The sequence below is a fragment of the Oryctolagus cuniculus genome, chromosome 2 (assembly GCF_051225735.1).
Source record: "Oryctolagus cuniculus isolate XC-2025 breed Fujian yellow rabbit chromosome 2, ASM5122573v1, whole genome shotgun sequence".
In the NCBI taxonomy this organism is placed as follows: Eukaryota; Metazoa; Chordata; class Mammalia; order Lagomorpha; family Leporidae; genus Oryctolagus; species Oryctolagus cuniculus.
The window spans coordinates 168,743,823-168,766,532 of NC_142868.1; the positions used below are offsets into that span (position 1 = coordinate 168,743,823).

Sequence of the window (22,710 nt, forward strand, 5' to 3'; positions counted from 1 at the left end):
CTTACTGGAATTAGGTAATAGAGGAATTTAAGATGACTACGGGTCTAAAATTTTTTTAAATTTTGGGCTGGATTAATAATGGTAATGGTAACATACTTTAATTAAGATAAATCCATCTCTCCATTTCAACAGCCAGGTGAGCTAAGTGGTAGCAGGTACTATTTCCTACTTGGTAGAAAATAAAACGGAAATGCAGAGATGAAGAGATTTGACTGCAGATGGAGTCATGCACCAAGTTAGCAAGTCATACATCTCTCAAGTCTCCATCTCCAGCCAGACTAATGGTCTTTTACAGACACTGCTTCATTTCAGGAACCACGTTAATACCCTGTGGGATCTTTATCCTGGAAGTCCTTTTTCAGTAGCCTTGGAATCTTGGCTAAATCGTACAACGTTTATCAAGTTCCCTGGCAAAGTTTTGTGCTGGTGATAGCTAGAAATGCTCTTTTTTTTTTTTTTAACAGATAGAGTTAGTGAGAGAGAGAGACAGAGAGAAAGGTCTTCCTTCCGTTGGTTCACCCCCCAAATGGCCACTACAGCCGGAGCTACGCTGATCCGCAGCCAAGTGCTTCCTCCTGGTCTCCCATGCAGGTGCAGGGGCCCAAGCACTTGGGCCATCCTCCACTGCCTTCCTGGGCCACAGCAGAAAGCTGGACTGGAAAATGAGCAACCGGGTCTAAAACCCGGCGCCCATATGGGATGCCGGCACCACAGGTGGAGGATTAACCAAGTGAGCCACAGCACTGGCCTCTAGAAATGCTCTTAAGGATACTTCTAAAATGTAGCATGATGCATTATACAGAAAGCTCACAAGTGGGATTTACTTCTTTGCCAAAAATTAATTCTATGACCATATAAAATTGTCTTTAAAGTTTCTCCTGAAGCCACATAATTGAAATTTGGTAATTTTCCCATAAAAATAGGTTGATGAAAATGACTCCCTTAGCAAATGTGACCACTTTCCATTTTTTTTCTTTTTTCTTTTTTTTTTTAACTTTTATTTAATGAATATAACTTTCCAAAGTACAGCTTATGGATTACAATGGCTTCCCCCCCCATAACTTCCCTCCCACCCGCAACCCTCCCCTTTCCCACTCCCTCTCCCCTTCCATTCACATCAAGATTCATTTTCGATTCTCTTTATATACAGAAGATCAGTTTAGCATACATTAAGTAAAGATTTCAACAGTTTGCTCCCACACAGAAACATAAAGTGAAAAATACTGTTTGAGTACTCGTTATAGCATTAAATCTCAATGTACAGCACACTAAGGACAAAGATCCTACATGAGGAGTAAGTGCACAGTGACTCCTGTTGTTGACTTAACAAATCGACACTCTTGTTTATGGCATCAGTAATCACCCAAGGTTCTTGTCATGGGCTATCAAGGCTATGGAAGCCCCCTGAGTTCACTGACTCTGATCATATTTAGACGAGGCCATGGTCAAAGTGGAAGTTCTCTCCTCCCTTCAGAGAAAGGTACCTCCTTCTTTGATGACCCATTCTTTCCACTGGGATCTCACTCGTGGAGATTGGAATGCCTTTAGGGCTGATTCTGAGGCCAGAGTGCTGTTTAGGACATTTGCCATTCTATGGGTCTGCTGTGTATCTCACTTCCCATGTTGGATCATTCTCTCCCTTTTTTATTCTATCAGCTAGTATTTGCAGACACTATTCTTGTTTATGTGATCCCTTTGGTTCTTAGTCCTATCATTATGATCAATTGTGAACAGAAATTGATCACTGGGACTAGTGAGATGGCATTGGTACATGCCACCTTGATGGGATTGAATTGGAATCCCCTGGTATGTTTCTAACTCTACCGTTTGAGGTAAGTCAACTTGAGCATGTCCCAAATTGCACATCTCTTCCCTCTCTTATTCCCACTCTTATATTTAACAGTGATCACTTTTCAGTTAAGTTTCAGCACTTAAGAGTAATTTGTATTGATTACAGTATTCAACGAAAAGTATTAAGTAGAACAAACAAAAAAAAAAATACTAAGAGGGATAACATAATAAGCTGCTCATCAACAGTCAGGGTGAGGGCTGATCAAGTCACCGTTTCTCATAGTGTTCATTTCACTTTAACAGGTTTTCTTTTTGGTGCTCAGTTGTCACCTATCAAGGAGAGCAAGTGGTATTTGTCCCTTTTGCATTGGCTTACTTCACTCAGCATAATGTTTTCCAAATTCCTAACAGGGATCACTTTTCAGTTAAAATTTAAACACCTAAGAATAATTGTGTGTTAATTACAGAGTTCAACCAATGGTACTAGAACAAAAAAAATACTAAAATGGATAAAGTATTACATTGTACATCAACCGTTCCATTTTTTAAGAGATATTTATTTTGAGAGGCTGAAACACAGAAAAAGATGATCAAGAGGATCCCATCCACAGCTATAGCTATACTCCCCCAAGTGCCTGCAGTGGCTAAGGGGGTGGGGGGGAGGCAAGGGAATTCAATCCAGGTTTTCCACATGTGTATTAAGGACCCCATCACTTGGGAGACATCACTGCTGCCTTCCAGGGTCTATATTAGCAAGAAGGTAGATCCAGTAGCCAGAGCTGGGGCATCAAACCCGAGTACTCCAATGTGGATCTAAAGCATCTTAACTGCTAAGCCAAACACTCACCCCCATTTCCCATTATTTTTCATTATACAAAAAGTAATGCATAAAGTTTGTATACCTTAAATAAAAGATTTTTAGGTTAAAAAAAAGGTAATATAAAATGTTTGTCATTTCTTTAATCTACAAAATGTGGAGATGTCTCTTTAGTTGATTTAGACAGCTTTCTCTGTCATTTAGTACTATGAGAAATCTAAAATACTTTCTATCTTGTTACCAGATTCTATTTAAAAATTACATTGTTAGATTCTAGCAAAGTGCAGTTATTTCTGAATCACTGCTTACTTATATCAGTGATTCTCAACCCCAAAGTGCATATGCATATGTATATGCTACTTAAAGTGAGATACCTGTACCCCAAATTTTCTGCTACTCTTAATGGATGCATAAAACAAATCCTTTATTCTTCTCTGTTTTCCAGTAATAGGGTGTCATAGCTCTCTGGTATGTTGAAGTAGCAATAGAATTTTAAACTACTCCTTTTAGTGATTTGTGTATTTGGTACTTAAGGTTTTTAAGTCTTGTTGTCCTAAGAGATATCTGCATTTTAGGATGTTTTTTGATTTTCATGAGGTATGATATATAGAAGCATGCACAGTAATACTATTGTCTATAATGATAGTCTTTGAAAAGTAATTTATTTTAGTAACTGTGTATATATGTTCCTCTTGATAATGTTCTGTGTTTACAACTACCTGGTGCCTGTGCATGCAACCAATATTTTCTCTATTAAACTGAATGATATTTAGTTTTTAAAAACTAACTCATCTGCAGAAAGGACCTTCCCTTTTAGGAAGGTCCCTCTGCCTTCAGTTAAATGTGAAAGCAGGGACCAGTGTTGTGGCATAACAGGTAAAGCTGCTGCCTGTGGCACTAGCATCCCGTATGAGCGCCGCAAGTCCTGGCTGCTGTGCTTCTGATCCAGCTCCTTGCTAATGTGACTGGGAAAGCAGTGGAAGATGGCCAAGTGCTTGGGCCCCTGCCCTCATGTGGGAAATTGGGAAGAAGCTTCTGGCTCTTGGCTTCGTCCTGGCCAGACCCTGGCTGTTTTGGTCATTTGAGAAGTGAACCAACAGATCTCTGTATCTCTTTCTATCTCTGTCCCTTTCTCTCTCTGTATAACTCTTTCAGATAAATAAATAAATCTTTAAAATTAATAAAATATATATTATAAGCAAAGATTTGCTGAAGAAGAAATGACTCAGGCCCTTTTGTCTGCCATAGTAAAATGACTTTGGGCAGCAATTTACCATGTTAAAACTGTGTCAAAAACATGAAGAATGAGTTTTTCTCTGTATATTAAAATACAAATTTTTGGTGGTAGCTTATCTTATATGCAGAGATAGTAGAGAAAACAGAAACCATAACCATAGACAATGACAGATGCATTAGAGTTTTTGACTAATAAGACCTTTATAAACAGTGCTGCAGCCTGGGATAATTGACCAATAATTATTTATACAGTTGTTGGAATATTCTGTGGCCGAGGCTTGTCATAACTTTAGGGAATTTGAAGACAATGGCAGAGTGATGCCAGTGTAAGGTCAGAAATAAATCTCTGCTCCTCTTTCTGGGAGTGCATTCTCCATCCAGAGTGCAGGTATGGTGCTACTGCATACCCACTACAGTCCCAGCTCTTTTTAAGACAGCTTCCCTGCATTTTAGTGGACAACTGGGCATGTTCACAGTGACAGTAACAACAGAATTGAAGACTGTCTTCATGTAGCTTTATTATAGATTTCATTTTGGAATTTGAAGACAAAGCATAGGTGAGAGTGGTTCAATAGACCTTTATCAAGATGGGATATATGTTAGTTTTAATAGCTTGCTAATGGGGCCGGCGCTATGACACAACAGGTTAAAGCCCCAGCCTGCAACACTGGCATCCCATTTGGAGTCCCAGCTGCTTCTCTACAGATCCAGCTGTCTGCTATGGCCTGGGAAAGTGGTAGAAGGTGGCGCAACTCCTTGGGCCCCTGCACCCTATGGGAGACTTGGAAGAAGCTCCTGGCTCCTGGCTTCGAATCGGCACAACTCCAGCCATTGGAACCAATTGAGGAGTATAACCAGCAGATGGAAGACCTCTCTCTCTCTCTCTCTCTCTCTCTCTCTCTGCCTCTCCTCTCTCTGTGTAACTCTGACTTTCAAATAAATCTTTTTTTTGTTTGTTTTTGACAGGCAGTGTTAACAGTAAGAGAGACAGACAGAGAGAAAGGTCTTCCTTCTGTTGGTTCACCCCCAAAATGGCCGCTATGGCCGGCACGCTGCGCTGATCCAAAGCCAGGATCCAGGTACTTCCTCCTGGTCTCCCATGTGGGCGCAGGTCCCAAACACTTGGGCCATCCTCCACTGCCTTCCTGGGCCACAGCAGAGAGATGGACTGGAAGAGAAGCAACCGGGACAGAACTGGCGCCCCAACCGGGACTAGAACCCCCGGGATGCCGGCGCCACAGGCGGAGGATTAGCCTAGTGAGCCACGGTGCCAGCCTAAATAGATCTTTAAAAAAAAAAAAAAAAAAAAGTACTACATGAAGGATCTCTGTGAGAGAGACCCCAGTGGAAAGAAGTGGCCATTAAAGAAGGAGTCACTTTTTCTCTGAAGGGAGGCGAGAACTTGCCACTTTCCTTATGACCTTGTCTAAATACTGATGGAAACTGTGGATTCAAAAGGCTTCCATAGCCTTGGTAGCTCATGTCAAGAGCCTCAGGTGATCACTAATGTGATATGTAAGAGTGTTAATTGTTAAATTAACAAGAGGAGTCACTGTGCATTAACTCCCCATGCAGGACCTCTGTTCTCAATGAGTTGCATTATGAGAATTAACTGTAAAATTAGTTCTCAAATAGTTGTGTGTGTGTGTGCGTGCAAATTTTTGAACTCTTTACTTAGTATATAGTTGGTCTTCTGTATACAAAGTTAATTGAAAATGAATCTTCATGGAGAATGGGACTGGCAAAGGGAGAGGTAAAAGGGGGTGGGAGTGTGGGTGGGAAGGTGGATATGGTGGGAAGATAACTATATTACTAAAGTTGTACTTATAAAATTTGTATTCCTTAAAAAGTAAATTTTAAAAAGTTAAAAAATAGCTTCCTAAAAGTTCACTTGTAATTTCTGATGTGCAGTCATAACTGGACAGGTAGGAAGAGCCTGCTTATCTCTAAAGGCCACACTTGGATATCTGAACTGTTTTACAGCTATACAGTACATACACACTCAAGAACACATAACTGTAGATAGTATAGGACCATGCTTCTCAACGCTTTTTTTTTTTAAACCTCTGCCTCGTATTGCTAAATATTCAGATCTCATGATCTTTAACTGGTACAATGAGAATTCAAAATATTCATGGAAAAATTGAATTTAAAAATAAATTTATTTTGATGTATTTGAAATACATGCATAGCTTTAACATAACAACTCCATGAACGTTTTAGAGACCCTTTATATGCATGGATTTCTTTTTTTTTTTTTTCTTTTCTGTTTGTGTGGGGGGGGGGGGAGGGGTCAGTACCAAAATAAACTTTTCTTTTAATTCCATTTTCCATGAACTTTTTGAAGTATCCTCATAATAATATTCACAATACATTTTCCCATCCAAAGTTAAAGTGTTATAAAAGTGGTTATACTTTGAGACTTCACTTTTTATTTTTTTAAAGGATCTATTTATTTGAAAGAGTTAAGCAAGAGAAGGAGAAACAGAGATATCTCCTGTCTACTGGCTCACTCCCCAGATGGCCACAACGGCTGGGACTGGGCCAAGAGCCAGGGGCTTGTTCTGGGTCTCCCATGTGGGTGGCAGGGGCCCTAGCACTTGGGACATTTTCCACTATACCACAACCCTAATCCCCAAGACCTCACTCTTTTCTTCATGTTGGTTGAAAATACCAGAGTTTGGCTTAAGTTCTTACTCACTGAACTATATTGTAGTAATATATTTTTCTGCTTTTCAAAAATGTTTATATTTGCTCCTCTTCTTTTATCTCAATGGTCTTGAATGTGACCAGGTTATAAAAACAAATAATATTTAGCTCACTAGGCTAAGCTAATCCTCCGCCTGCAGTGCCGGCACCCGGGGTTGTAGTCCCGGTTGGGGAGCTGGATTCTATACTGGCTGCTCCTCTTCCAGTCCAGCTCTCTGCTGTGGCCCAGGAAGGCAGTGGAGGATGGCCCAAGTGCTTGGGCCCTGCACCCTCAAGGGAGACCAGGAGGAAGCACCTGGCTCCTGGCTTCAGATCGGCGCAGCACGCTGGCCATAGTGGCCATATGGGGGGTGAACCAACAGAAGGAAGACCTTTCTCTCTGTCTCTCTCTCTCTCTCACTGTCTAACTCTGCCTGTCAAAAAAAGAAAAAAAAAAAAAGAATATAGAAACAGATCTGCAACTTTTTTCTATTTTAGTTGGCCAAGTAAAATTTGATCCACCCTTAAGGAAGGAGACAGAACCACATCATGAACTTGTAAGTAATGTAATTTTAAATGTTAACTCTGAAAATGAACGATTTAAATTTTCTTGGTAATACATTGTTGCTGACTAAAAGTGCTAGTAATTAATATTTTCAAAATCATTTGGGGAAACAACATGGTAAGTAATTCTGAAATTCAAAAAATAAATCTGTGTTGCTGAGATTGAATATTTTCAAAATTAATTATGAGAAACTTGCTAGTTTTACCCTTCCCTGACTAAATGTTTTTAATACTAGCCTTTTGGTTTTTTCTTTTTTTGTCAATTTTTGAGGAGATTTTTATGTATGTCTTTATTAGAATAAATGCAATAGCTTCCAATCATTAGTATAGAGTCATATCTGTTGAGTACTGAAACTTGAGAAGACACAAAGCATATACATGGATGGTAGATCAAGTTTGTCATTCATGTAAGACTGCCAAATGTATGGATATTCTTTTCGTGTTATTTTGGTTGTTTTATATACACATTTCCAGAAACAAAATATATTAGGTATACTCTTAGAAGCAAAATGGTTTTCAAATACTTGAGACACTTTTATTAATCCTAATAAAATTATTTTCCAGAGCTCCAATTTATATCTGTTTGATTTTTTTCTTTGCTATTTGTTAATGAGAAGAAAGTAATTGTGTTAACAATACTGAAGACTGAAGTGAGAACTTTCTTCTTAAATGTAACGTCTGCTTTGATTGAATCATACCAAAGGAGTTGTTAGTTAGCCTTCATCTTACAGAGATACTTTCATTAAGTTTACCAGAATGAAGGAAGAGAGTGTTAAAGGAAAAATCTTAAAATAAGATTTATGCAGAGGGATGGAAAAGATTAAGAAGAAAAAGTAGTCATGTTGTTTATAAATGCTAATTATATTTTGTTAAGACAGTTTGAGTTTATTTTCTGTTTCTCTTTTTAAGTCAGCATTGCATGTATTGAAGTTCTATACTAATTTAGTAACTGCATTATGAAGCAAAATTGCAACATTGCTTTTTAGAAGCTGCTTAATATAGTTTGAATTTGCCTTAATAAAATTATGTTAGTGGGACTTACTTCACTTGTGAAAGTTTCCCTTTGTGAATTTGTGGCTTTCAGTCTAAGTGTAAATAACTTGGGTTTCTTGGTCTCTGCTAAACAGCCCGACAGTGATGGTTTTTTCGACAGTTCAGAAGAAATATACTACACTGCAAGATCTAATCTGGTATTTCTCATCTTCTGATTTTCTTTGTCAGCATTGTTTTAGTCTTGTGTTTTTTTTTTTTTTTAGATCAAACATTTTGTGTAGTTTCAATGAAACAATTTAAGCATTGTTTTATAAATTGCTATCATTTAACAAACTTCTGTATATTAAAGTACTTTAGAAATTTTTTTCCCATAACAAGTTAAATAACTATAGCTATTCAGATACAGTGTTATAGAAATAAATTATTTTCCTTTTTAAGAAAAACATTAATTTTCTCACAAAAAAATTGATTTTTTTAAAACTGACATTTTTCTATAAATGTCCCGTTTTAGCGATGTGACTTGTTTTAATGAACCAGAAACCATCCATGTATATATATATATCCATTCATATATATATATAAAACTATATATTATGTTACATATAATATATGGACATATATACATATATATAATTGTTTTAAAAATTTACGCATTAACAGTGAAAGTATTCTCAGATAAAATTGTAATTTTTCAGTGTTATGTCATGTCTTGTTTTCTCAAGAAAATATTTGGATTATGACATCTGAAGTTATAAATATTAAGACTGTCTTACCATTATATAAGAAAAAATGCTAAGTTAATGGTAATTAATATTAAACAGTACTTTCAAAAAATAGTTTTTTCTTCCTCTGTGGCTGACCGGAGCCCCAAGGGGCCCCTATATCTACTCCCAAATTGTAGTTTTCTCCCTTTTCAATGCAATTTTTGTTTCGATTTCCTTCTTCTCTACCTTAATAATAACTCTTTCAGTTCAGGTTGGTTTTAATGATTCTTTTTACAAATTCTTAAGCTTTATGCCCTTTAACATTTGTAAAACATAAAAGATTTTAAACATATTTCTTTTTCTAAAGAATTTTTCTGAAGTTTTTCTTTCTGAAACTGCTCTTTGAACAGAAAATTCTTACATCTATAAACTCTTAGCCATGCCACAAAATATGTGATGGATTGCCAAGATTTTGCCAGGTGACTGCTGTTGATGGGGGAAAGCTACAGGTACTCTATAGGTACTATAGAGATGATAGAAGGAGAAGAACTTTTAGTCTTATGTGGCTTGTCAGATTCCTTAGAGGGAGAAAGATTGATCCTGGTATTTAGTACTGTATAGGAACCATTGTATGTTCTTCAGTAAGAAAATAGACAGATGCCACTCATTTTTCATGGGAACTGATGTGGGAACAGTCATCCACATAGACCACAATTGTAAGGGATGTCAGGTAATCAGCTGAAATTATGAAACTCATTCTATTACTGGAAATATGGGCGTATCTCTAAGGTAGATTTAAGTCATCACAGTGGAAATGAAAGATGACACTGTAAAATTAATATGTATTCCCCGTATTAGGTCTGAAGAAAGAGAGACTACAGGAAAGTGGTTCCTAAGGAGGGTGATGCCTGTGTTTAACAGGCAGATAGAACCAGTATTGGAGGTAGGGAAAAAGCAGTGGAAAAGCTGGGAGGGCAGAGGTAGGCCATCTCAAAAGAAAGGGGCTTGTATCCAGTGGCTTAGAGTAACCATCAGAGGGGACTTAGGAGATAGACTATTGGAAGTGAACATTATCAGTGATTTCTGAATTGAAAAGTCTCTTCAGAATTATGTGTGTGTGTGTGTGTGTGTGTGTGTATAAGAATATATATATAAGACAGAAGAGCACTTAGTGAAGTTTGCTGTGGAAATACAGGACCATTGAATTAAAAGTTTAATTTGACTATGATTTATTAATTCCTCCATGCAGAAAAGATAACAACCAAGACACATGACACTTTGGAGTTCTTTCCTATACCCTGTATGGGAACTAGCCTGGTAACTTGAGGAAGTTGTGTAATGATTCTGACCCCTGGAACTGCTCCCATCCCAGTCCTTGCCCTATCCTGCTCTGTAATCAGGAGTTTATTGTAATACAGGGGAGCAGTTGACAGTGTGCTTGTGACAGAATGAGACTTCGGGGACAGTTAACCTGTGGATAGTTCTGGCAGAGAGGGATAAGTGAAATGTTTGTCAAGTGCTACAGTTTATAAAATCAACCTTAAAATACTCACTTCTATTGATAACAAAAATGAACATTAAGCTGAAGGATTTTATATACAGATGTTAATTCTAAGCACTTTATATTAATTTATTATCTTTGTTTTATACATAAGGGTATATAAGGTACAAAGAAAGTAGAATTTATTATGTAGCTAAGAACAGCTGAGCTAGGATTTGACCTAAGCTGCTTGGGTGGGGAGTTGTTGATTTCCACTCAACAGCATCATTTTGTTTGTTTTGTTTTGTTTTTACTAATACTGAGCTTCCCCCTCCCATTTGTAATCAACATGTATGTCATCATTTTTTACTGTAGTAAAAATAAAATATGTAGATAAAAATTTTCATTTAGCCATTTTTTAGTTGTACAGTCCAGTGGCATTAAGGACATCCCTATTGTTGTTAACCATCACTACTATCCATCTCCAGAACATTTTTATCTTCCCAAACCGAAACACCATTCCCACTGAACAGCAACTCCCCATTCCTTCTTCCCCCGGCTCCTTGCTCTGTCTTCTATCACAACGAATTTGACTACTCTTAAGTATCTTGGTTAAGTGGAATCATACAATAATTGTCCTTTTTTTGTGACTGGCTCATTTCACTTAGTCATAGTATCTTCATGTTTCTTCCATAGTATAGCATGTGTCAGAATTTCCTTAAGACTGAGTAATGTTTATGCAAATGTCACATTTTGTTCATCCATTCACCCATCCATGGACACTTGGGTTGCTTCTGCATTTTAATGACTGTGAACAATGCTGCAATGAACATAGTTTTTGTGCACATTCTTGTTTGAATCCCTAGTGTCAGTTCTTTTGGGTATCCAGCCAGTTGTGGAATTACTGGATTATATGGTAATTCTGTAGTAACTTTTTGAGAAACTACCATGGTGATTTCCACAGCTACTGCACCATTTTACATTTTCACCAGCAGTGCACACAGATTCCAATTTATCTACATCCTCAACACTTGTTATTTTCTGGGTTTTTGTTCATTTGCTTGGTTTGGGGTGGGTTTGTTGTTGTTGTTGTTGTTGTTGCTGTTTTTTTAAGATTTATTTGTTCATTGAAAGGCAGAGTAACATGGAGAGAGGGGTAGATAGAAAAAGAGATCTTCCGTGCACTAGTTTACTCCCAAATGGTTGGAACAGCTGGGATTGGCCAGGCGAAAGCCAGGAGTGGGACCTCCATCCAGATCTCCCACATGGTTGGCAGGGACTCAAATACTTGAGCCATCATTTGCTGCTTCCCAGGTGCGTTAGCACAGAGCTGAATTGGAGGCAGAGCAGTCAGGGCTGAAACTCAGGCACTCCTATGTGGGATGCAGGCATCCCAAGTGGGAGCGTAATCCACTGTACCAGAACACCTGTGGAATGTAAAGAAGTAATAACACAGTGACGGTGCTCAGGAAGCTTTAGATACGCCTATCCTGCTGATTCATTCCGTACTTGCAATATGAAATTCATATTATACAATTTGAGGCTTCTTAACTTCTTTTATCAGTCAGAAACCTGCTTGATAAAATAATATTCTGACCTCACTTGCTTTTCTCACTTTTTAAGAATAAAAAATTTCTGGGGCTGGCAATGTAGGGCAGCCAGCTATGCAACCACAGGCAAGCACGTGCAGGATGGTTTGGCTGTAGACCTCCATCCCATTTCTGAGTGCTGGTTTGAGTCCCAGCTCTTCGCTTCTGATCTACCTTCCTGCTGATGAACATGGGAAAGCAGTGGAAGGAGGCCCAAGTATTTGGATGGAATTTTTTGCTATTGGCTGGCCCAGCCCTGGTCTTTGTATCCATTTGGGGAATGAAACAATATATAATAGATCTCTCCTCTGTTCTCCTCCTCTGTAATTCTGCCTTTCAAATAAATAAACAAATATTTTGTTTTAAAAAAAGAAAAAGCTTCTTTGTATTATCCTGGAGTCTCTATTTCTATAAATCATCACGTTTAAAGGTATCTCATAACTTACTTGTTTAAAGGTATCTCTCTCGTTTGTACCATAATTTTCTGTTCCTTTGATAAACAAAATTTCTTCTTTCCTCTTTTTCATGGATAAGTAAGGTACAAAGCTGAAGTATTTTTTATTTTGTATTCTTTTTTTTTTTTTTGCTTTCAAACTTTTATTTAATGAATATAAATTTCCAAAGTACAGCTTATGGATTACAATAGCTTCCCCCCCATAACGTCCCTCCCACCCGCAACCCTCCCCTTTCCCACTCCCTCTCCCCTTCCATTCACATCAAGATTCATTTTCGATTCTCTTTATATACAGAAGATCAGTTTAGCATACATTAAGTAAAGATTTCAACAGTTTGCTCCCACACAGAAACATAAAGTGAAAAATACTGTTTGAGTACTAGTTATAGCATTAAATCTCAATGTACAGCACACTAAGGACAAAGATCCTACATGAGGAGTAAGTGCACAGTGACTCCTGTTGTTGAATTAACAAATTGACACTCTTGTTTATAGCATCAGTAATCACCCTAGGCTCTTGTCATGAGCTGCCAAGGCTATGGAAGCCCCCTGAGTTCACTGACTCTGATCATATTTAGACAAGGCCATGGTCAAAGTGGAAGTTCTCTCCTCCCTTCAGAGAAAGGTACCTCCTTCTTTGATGACCCATTCTTTCCACTGGGATCTCACTCGCAGAGATCTTTCATTTAGGTTTTTTTTTTTCCCCCAGAGTGTCTTGGCTTTCCATGCCTGAAATACTCTCATGGGCATTTCAGCCGGATCCGCATGCCTTAAGGGCTGATTCTGAGGCCAGAGTGCTGTTTAGGACATCTGCCATTCTGTGGGTCTGCTGTGTATCTCACTTCCCATGTTGGATCATTCTCTCCCTTTTTTATTCTATCAGCTAGTATTTGCAGACACTATTCTTGTTTATGTGATCCCTTTGGTTCTTAGTCCAATCATTATGATCAATTGTGAACAGAAATTGATCACTTGGACTAGTGAGATGGCATTGGTACATGCCACCTTGATGGGATTGAATTGGAATCCCCTGGTATGTTTCTAACTCTACCGTTTGAGGTAAGTCAACTTGAGCATGTCCCGAATTGCACATGTCTTCCCTCTCTTATTCCCACTCTTATATTTAACAGCGATCACTTTTCAGTTAAGTTTCAGCACTTAAGAAGAATTGTGTATTGATTACAGTATTCAACCAAAAGTATTAAGTAGAACAAATGAAAAAAAAATACTAAGAGGGATAACATATCAAGTTGCTCATCTAGCTGTATCAGTTCTATTGACTGCCTGCTGTTTTTTCATCAGGTATATATTTTAATCTCCCAGGGAGATTAAAAAACAAGATTTTTCTTGATTATTTTTCTTTTGCAGTACTGTTCTGTATCCTTTGTTCTTTTTCAGATCTTTATTACCCCATTACCCTTAAAAGCTCCATTCTAGATTTAGCAATACTCATTCATTTAAAAAAAAAAAAAAAAGCTATTGGAATTAGTACTTTCTACTCAGAAAGGTATTTTAATTGGGCTAGAACACCCATCTTTGCTTTCATTTGAGCCTTCATGTTGAATCTGTGCTAGGTCACTGCATGTTTTCAGTCTATGTCGTTAGTTAATTGACTTTACCATGAAGTTAAACATTGTCATTAATTGCTTGATGCCTGGTTAATGCTGATTTCTTTTATGCTGGCATGTTCAAATGCATAATTTTGGTAGTATTTTTCTGGGATGGAATAGGCTCCAGAACCTTTTTTGAGAAGCTTCTTAAACCAGTCTGAGACTGCCCCAAAGATACATAAGTGACTGCTAACCTTGCCTATGTTTTGTTTCTTTCCTTTTTCTTTATTTATCCTCATTTCCCTGTCGGAATGTCTGTCATATAGTAGTTGCTTGGTATATAATAGTGTGTTAAGTAAGATATCTGTTAGAAGAATTTCATGAAATAACATTAGTTGATAATATGCCTACCACTTTGTTCCATGGTTGCTATGACGTAATGTAGGAAGAAGGAATTGTTAATAAAGAACGAGCCTCTTTCAATTTCAGCATCCTATTAGGATTTGAGATGTGACATGTTTAATCATTAAACTTTATCTATATTCCCCCTGACCTGAATGTTATTGACCTATGCTTGCTTTTCTGTTAAAATATTACTTCAGTTATTTTAGACTCTCCCCTTACCCTCCTAGGTACACTATTGATTTCAGTTGATTTTCTTTTTTCAATCATTACTATCAACCTGCTAATGATCATGAATCAGATGAGATAAATACTCTTATGACATATCCATCTTTATATAACAGAAGCCATGTCACTCTGCAAGAATGTATACTCTTGAAATTTGTCATTTGAATAAAGGATTAAGAGATTGTATTGTCCAAAAGTGTTGCTGGACTATAGAGGCCCAGATACCTATTCCTGAAGAAAACAAAACTTGAACCTAGCAGCGTATTCATAGAGATTAGTCACTAAACACCCAGGTTTAAAGATTCCTAAATAAAATTATGACCACTTAAATTGTACAGTACAGTAATTGTGTCAATCATATGAAGATGGTGATTTTTATCCAGTTAAGATATATTATTATAAATTAAAGAGAACAAATGTACTTTTTCATTAGAATTCCATGTGATACCAGGCAGTTGTCAACCAGTCTTTATTGTATATGATGTATTTTGTCACCTGTAAAAATACTTTATTACTGTGCATGCATGAAAAGACATAAATATTGAAGGAGACAGAATTTGAGCTTTGTCTAAACCAGAATTTTGATTTTGATTTTGATTTTTATCAGATATTATCTGACAGGTTTTGGAGTAAATTCTGAAAGTGCTTTTCTCTTAAATATAATGTATTGCTTAGAATACTCATATTCTTAGACTTGGTATTTTTGAGGTCTAGAATTATCTTTGTGTGTCCTAAGGATGAAGTATTAGTTACCTATTTGTAGGAAAATACACAATTGGCCCTTGAACAAGCAATTATTCAGCATGCATTCAGTGTGTGTTAATCTTCACCTTGGGCTGTAGGGAAAGGAAGTAGATTTCACATTTCCCTTTGCCTGAGTAGCTCACAGCCTGGCTACTGAATTTCCAGACTTGTAAATAAGTTAGAATGCAGTGTCAGTGCTAGGAGGAAGTTTGTGTGTGAAAGGCTGTGGAGTCATGAAGAAGGCTGCAGATAGCTGCACATGAAGTCTTGAGCCAACAATGTGCTGTAAAACACTTTAAATACACTATATGCTAATGAAAATAAGGTTCATTTAAAATGTTGAATGTCTCCTCTCTCCTTTTTAAAAATGGGAGAAAAGGCAATTTCCTACTTGCCTTGGTTGTTGGAAAGCACATTGCTTTTTCTCAAGAAGACAGATGAGTCAAATGCAAATATTGTCCATCCCTGTACATTTTTATTCTTGACAATCTGCAATTCATAGTACTCAGCAAAAATTTTTAAACAATTGAGAATTGTCTTAATATTAATTTGAATCTTTGCTATTTTAGAGTTCACATATATAATGTACTTTTAAAATAGCACCCAGTTTTGTGTCTTGAAAGCAATTACCACATGAAGCAGTAATAGAAATGCAGATGTATGTATATATATACATAAATTATTTGAGATCCTATATATATAAAGTCAGACCAAGATTTTGTTGCTTTTTCTTTTGTCATCATTTTTGCTTCATTATAACTTGAGAATAAGTACCTTGTTTGAGTTTTTTTTTTTTCAGTATCAAAACTGATATTTGAAATGTAATTACAGTAGCAGTAGCTATAAATGAATCTTGCATATATTATTTGGAAAAATACCTAGAAAACCACTCAAATAGTGAAATCAGAACCACAAACTTCTGAAATATTGTTTTAAGCTCTACCAAGCAGTCTTTTTAAGAACATACAGCAATACAGATTTATTTGGGGTTTGAGGTTTCTCTTTTAAGAATAATATTTATTAGTGTATCATGTTGTGTGATGTACTACTATTTTGCTAAATATTTACTTTTTACTATTAGGATCTACAACTAGAATATGGACAAGGACACCAGGGTAGTTACTTTTTAGGTGGAAACAAGTAAGTAAAGTTCTCTTAAAATTTTATTTAAATTCAAATATAATTAAATTGCCTTTATGTTTTAATATTTATGGTAGTAAATTGTATTGTCTTGATAGATATATTTTATACTATGCTTTTAACTTTTTCCCATTGCTTCCCCACTCATCACTTAATAATTTTCACAACAAGGAAGATCAGCATAAAATTTTTTTGTATCAAATTACTTTGCTACTCTTACCTGTTAAAACTAGGTATATTCTAAGTAAAGATAAACATATATTTCAACAATTGATTTCTTTCATTTCTAAAGCTGACAGGTTTATTCTTTACAAAACTGCTTTGGTACATCTCCCAGTTATGTTGGCTACTAAGAATAACTGGACTTATTTACATTATATAGGAACCTTCATCTTAACATTTTAGTTGTCAGAGTCTTAATAGTAGTTAAAATTTATATCTGAAGTCTTAAAATTGTTACAGGAAACAAATTCATTAGTTATTCAATGCCTATTCTACTCCCAGGCACTGCCTAGGCTAGGGCAACCACAGGCAGGATTCAAAATTCAGTAAATCTATAGCAAGCTAATTTTTAAGGTGATAATTTTGTATGGCCTGCAAATAATGTTATAAATATCGAAATGGCCCTTGGCAGAAAAAAGGTGTCCCACTGTAGGCAGTAGGAACACAGTGGTCAAAGGGCAGCTTTACAAACTTTAACCATTCAAGTTGTTCATATGCCAGAGTCAATGAGATATGGGAGACAGGACCCTGTTTTTCCCCTCAGAGTCTCTTTTCGTGAGTTTGTGAATGAATTCTCATTGTAAAAGTAACTTATAAGGGAATATTATTTTATTTGCCAAAATCTTATAGCAATGTAGATACATTTTAATGTCCAGAACAACTTAAAATTTCAGTTATGTTAGAGAATTGAAACATATATATATTCCCATATTTTAACTTTAGCAGTTGTGAAATAGTGACTAAAGATAAGTGGCTTAATTTTAAGAATGATAATGGAAGATCATGTTTATAAACTTTTTATAAATAAAAAAATTTAAAGATTCTTTTTATAAACTGTTTAATTTTTTATTTAAATGTGCTATGTTTCTCCAGTATAGAGAAAAGGCTTTTAATGTCAACATAGTTTTGATTTAAACTGAACTGCAGTGAAATGAGGGCTCTTTTTTAAAAAAAATTTATTTGACAATATTATCAAATCTGTATTATAACTATTAGCATTTATGTTTCTTAAAATTAAAAATAAATATAAAATTTCCATTATAGAAAACTGAAAGTTTATCTAAACTATATTTGCTATTTCCCTTAGGTATTTGCTATTTATCACTTTTCCTAGCTTATTGGTAGAAAACAAAGGACAGTTTGTCTTATGGTAGGTTAGCTAGCAAGTAAAAACTTTTGAAGCATTTTTTAAATTAATTTTTCTAAGAAGAAGACCATTTGTTTTGAGGACCATGTTAGCAAATTGTAATGTATTTTAGGAGACAATAATTTGAAAAAATATTTCATGTACCACTTTTGGTTCACTTAAATTATATTTTTCAATTGTATATTTGCAAAATCCAAAAAAAAAAATCCTTCATTAAATGCTTTTCCAAATTTCTTAGTTCCCATTGTCTGATTTCTGATTGTTAGACATTTTCATATATAATTACTTTGGCTAGGTAAAATGTTAATAATTTGCCCAACCTTCATTTTTTGATTAATTGGATCCCTGCTTAAGGAACTGTATTCTATATAACGAATCATTGTCAAGGTAGGTTGGCCAAAAGTTTGATCTTTGGCTGTGTTTTGTGTATAGGTCTATACATACATGTGACATGAGCATGGATTGTAGCACTTATCTTCCTGTATTGATATGTCTGCTTTATTCTTGTGACCAGGCAGCGTTTTAAAACTCACAGGATTTCCTGCTTTCTCCATAGGTGATCAGGCAGACAGATTTTCATTGATGGGTTTCTACCTATTCCAGACCATGCAGGACTATGTAATTAGAATTGTTCTATAGCAATTTTCTTTTTTTTTTTTTTTTTTTAATCAGAAAGCATGCTTGTTTTAACTTATAGTGGGCTACCACCTTTTGAATTCTGGTATCACTTGTCTCATCTTTTCCTATCATTTATTTAAGACCAACTAAATAAATTATTTTTCAAAGAAAACTCTAAATTATTTCTGATTTTCTTTTAGAGCAAACATTCTAAAGACAGTTTCTCTTGTAATAATTTAAAACTAGGGAAAAGAATAAATTAAACTTGGCATGATTTTGCAACAAATTAAATTTGGCACAACTGAGTATAGTAGTAGTGGATGTCAGATCCAGTCAGAACTGGCTCTCACTGTAAACTGTGACTGAGAAATACCTCCAATGTCTCTAGAAAAATGGGAATTACAGTATTACTTTTAGGGTGCTAAGAGTGAAATGCAATCCTTGCATTAAAGACATTTAGGGTTTAGTGAATTCCTGTTAGTTGCCTAATTTATAAGAGTTCATCAGTAAATAATTGATTGCCACAGCAAGGGAACAATTAGTGAATAAAACTACTGTTTGTTTAAAGAAATAGGGAGTTGTTTGTTTTTAGACTTTTATTTAGTAAATATAAATTTCCAAAGTACAGTTTATGGATTACAATGACTTCCTCCCCCCATAACTTCCCTCCCACCTGAAACCCTCCCATCTCCCGCTCCCTCTCCCATTCCATGCACATCAAGATTCATTTTCAATTATCTTTATATACAGAAGATCAATTTAGTATATATTAAGTAAAGATTTCATTAGTTTGCACCCACACAGAACATAAAGTGTAAAATACTGTTTCAGTACTAGTTATAGCATTAATTCACATTGGACAACACATTAAGGACAGAGATCCTACGTGAGGAGTAAGTACACAGTGACTCCTGTTGTTGACTTAACAATTTGACACTCTTGTTTATGGCATCAGTAATCTTCCTAGGCTCTAGTCATGAGCTGCCAAGGCTATGGAAGCCTTTTGAGTTCACCGACTTCGATCTTATTTAGACAAGGTCATAGTCAAAGTGGAAGTTCTCTCCTCCCTTCGGAGAAAGATACCTCCTTCTTTGATGGCCCATTCTTTCTACTGGGATCTCACCCACAGAGATCTTTCATTCAGGTTTGTTTTTTGTTTTGTTTTGTTTTGTTTTGTTTTGTTTTGTTTTTTGCCAAAGTGTCTTCGCTTTCCATGCCTAAAATACTCTCATGGGCTCTTCAGCCAGATCGAATGCCTTAAGGGCTGATTCTGAGGCCAGAGTACTGTTTAGGACATCTGCCATTCTATGAGTCTGCTGTGTATCCCACTTCCCATGTTGGATCGTTCTCTCCCTTTTTGATTCTATCCATTAGTATTAGCAGACACTAGTCTTGTTTATGTGATCCCTTTGACTCTTAGACCTATCATTATGATCAATTGTGAACAGAAATTGATCACTTGGACTAGTGAGATGGCATTGGTACATGCCACCTTGATGGGATTGTATTGGATTCCCCTGGCACATTTCTAACTCCACCATTTGGGGCAAGTCCGATTGAGTATGTCCCAAATTGTACATCTCCTCCTTCTCTTATTCCCACTCTTATATTTAACAGGGATCACTTTTCAGTTAAATTTAAACACCTAAGAATAATTGTGTGTTAATTACAGAGTTCAACCAATAGTATTAAGTAGAACAACAAAAAAAAATACTAAAAGGGATAAAGTATTAAATTGTACATCAACAGTCAGGACGAGGGCTGATCAAGTCACTGTTTCTCATAGTGTCCATTTCACTTCAGCAGGTTTCTTTAATGTTTATTGCAGCTCAATTCACAATAGCTAAGTCCTGGAATCAACCCAAATGCCCATCGACAGTAGACTGGATAAAGAAATTATGGAACATGTACTCTATAAAATACTATACAGCGGCCGGCGCCGCGGCTCACTAGGCTAATCCTCCGCCTAGCGGCGCCGGCACACCGGGTTCTAGTCCCGGTCGGGGCACCGGATTCTGTCCCGGTTGCCCCTCTTCCAGGCCAGCCCTCTGCTGTGGCCAGGGAGTGCAGTGGAGGATGGCCCAGGTGCTTGGGCCCTGCACCCCATGGGAGACCAGGAAAAGCACCTGGCTCCTGGCTCCTGCCATCGGATCAGCGCGGTGCGCTGGCCGCAGCGCGCTGGCCGCGGCGGCCATTGGAGGGTAAACCAACGGCAAAAGGAAGACCTTTCTCTCTCTCTCTCTCTCTCACTGTCCACTCTGCCTGTCCAAAAAAAAAAAAAAAATACTATACAGCAATAAAAAACAGTGAAATACAGTCATTTGCAACAAAATGGAGGTATCTGGAATACATCATGCTGAGTGAATTAAGCCAGTCCCAAAAGGACAAATATCATATGTTCTCCCTGATCGGTGACAATTAACCGAGGGAGTTGTTTTTTAAAATATAATCAGGATAGTTGGCAATTTGGGGCATAGTTAGGCAGCTTTGAAAGATTTTAGGAATATGCAGCTTGAATTCCTTAGCTAATTGGAATATGCTGAATATTTTAGTGGTGGTTTTAGACTTCTCCCAAAGTAGTCTCTTCACTTTATCAGTTAAATCTCTGTACGTTACTACATTTTTGACCTTTTTTAAAAAAGAAGATTTATTGATATGAAAGGCAGAGTTGCACAGAGAGAGAAGGAGAAGCAGAGAGAGCAAATTCTTCCATCTGCTGGTTCACACCCCAACTGGCTGCAGTAGCCAAAGCTGCACTGATCTGAAGCCAAGAGCCAGGAGCTTCCTCCAAGTCTCCCACAAGGGTGCAGGGGCCCAGGCACTTGGGCCATCTTCCACTGCTTTCCCAGGCCATAGCAGAGAGCCAGATCAGAAGTGGAGCAGCTGGGACTAGAACCAATGCCCATATGGAATACTGGCACTGCAGGCAGTGGCCTTACCTGCTATGCCACAGTGTCGGCCCCGTTTTAAACCTTTTTGTCAAGATTTCCTAGTCATTTTTGATTGTGTAATTCATTATCAGAGGACATTATTTTTTTTGTTTTTTTTTTTTTACTTTCTAAAAATTCCATAATAGATGAATTCCAGTTGACTGTTGAATAGTGACCTTGTTTACTTGTAGCCCTCAATCTTGGTGAGTAAATTAGTATCACATTTTATCCTCTGCATTTACAATACAGTATTTATGGGAAAATGGAACTTTCAGCAAATTTAGTCATGTTTCATTTCTCCTTTTTAAAGCCTTAATAGTAAATCATACATCCTACTTTTCATTAAGACTTTGTGAATTCCATAAGTTTATTAAAAAGAATCAACACATGGTGCCAGCGCCATGGCTCACTTGGCTAATCCTCTGCCTGCGGCGCCAGCATCCCATATGGGCGCCGGTTTCTAGTCCCGGCTGCTCCTCCTCCAGTCCAGCTCTCTGCTGTGGCCCAGGAGGGCAGTGGAGGATGGCCCAAGTGCTTGGGCTCCTGTACCCCATGGGAGACCAGGATAAGTACCTGGCTCCTGGCTTCCAATCGGCGTAGTTCCAGCCGTAGCAGCCATTTGGGGGGTGAACTAGTGGAAGGATTACCTTTCTCTCTGTCTCTCTCTCTCTCTCTCTCTCTCTCTCTCTCTCTCTGTCCACTCTGCCTGTCAAATAAAAAAAAAATTTTTAAATCAACATATAGTAAATAGGCTTACAAGTAGATGAATAAAAATATCTGATTTCCTATGCTTCATTTTCATATTGTTATTCAGCCTTGTTCTTATTGTTAGAGAACTCTCAAGAAGATTCCTTTTTAAATAGTAAAAGGCCAATAGTCTCCAGTGTGCAACTCAATAAAACTCCTGTGTGTACTCAATATTTTAAAAAGATCAAATCCAGCAGCACATTAGAGATATCATGCCACATGGAGCAAGTGGGATTTATCCCTGGTATGCAGGGATGGTTCAACATTTGCTGGATCTCCATGTGCAGAAGTTTGAAACTAGACCATACCTAAACCTTATACAAAAATCTACTCAAAATGCATCAAAGACCTAAATCGATGACTTGATACCATCAAACTACTAGAGAACATTGGAGAAACTGTGCAAGCCATTGGCATAGGCAAACACTTCCTGGAAAGACCCCAGAAGTACCAGCAATCAAAGCCAAAATTAGCAAATGAGATTACATCAAGTTGAGAAGCTTCTACGCTGCAAAACAAACACTCGGCAGAGTGAAGAGATAACCAACAAAATGGGAGAAAATTTTTGCAAACTACACAACTAATAAAAGGTTAACATTCCAGAATTTATAAAGAGGTCAAGAAATTCAACAACAACAAAACTATCTAGTTTTAAGAAATGGGCAA

At 37.0% G+C, this 22,710-nt stretch overlaps 1 protein-coding gene across 6 annotated transcripts in view; it reads left to right on the forward strand.

Annotated features, from left to right (window-relative positions):
* The window catches only part of MAP4K3 (mitogen-activated protein kinase kinase kinase kinase 3), a 220,684-nt gene that overhangs the window by 145,286 nt on the left and 52,688 nt on the right, over nt 1-22,710 (forward strand). For 4 of the 6 annotated variants that reach the window (XM_051842965.3, XM_051842963.3, XM_089326507.1 and 1 more), the window contains 3 exons: nt 7,031-7,089; nt 8,224-8,286; nt 16,322-16,380. In XM_051842965.3, the coding sequence (XP_051698925.1) occupies nt 7,031-7,089; nt 8,224-8,286; nt 16,322-16,380 (181 nt within the window). The remainder of the gene's footprint in view (nt 1-7,030; nt 7,090-8,223; nt 8,287-16,321; nt 16,381-22,710) is intronic. The other 2 variants (XM_089326506.1, XM_051842964.3) reach the window with 1 other exon arrangement.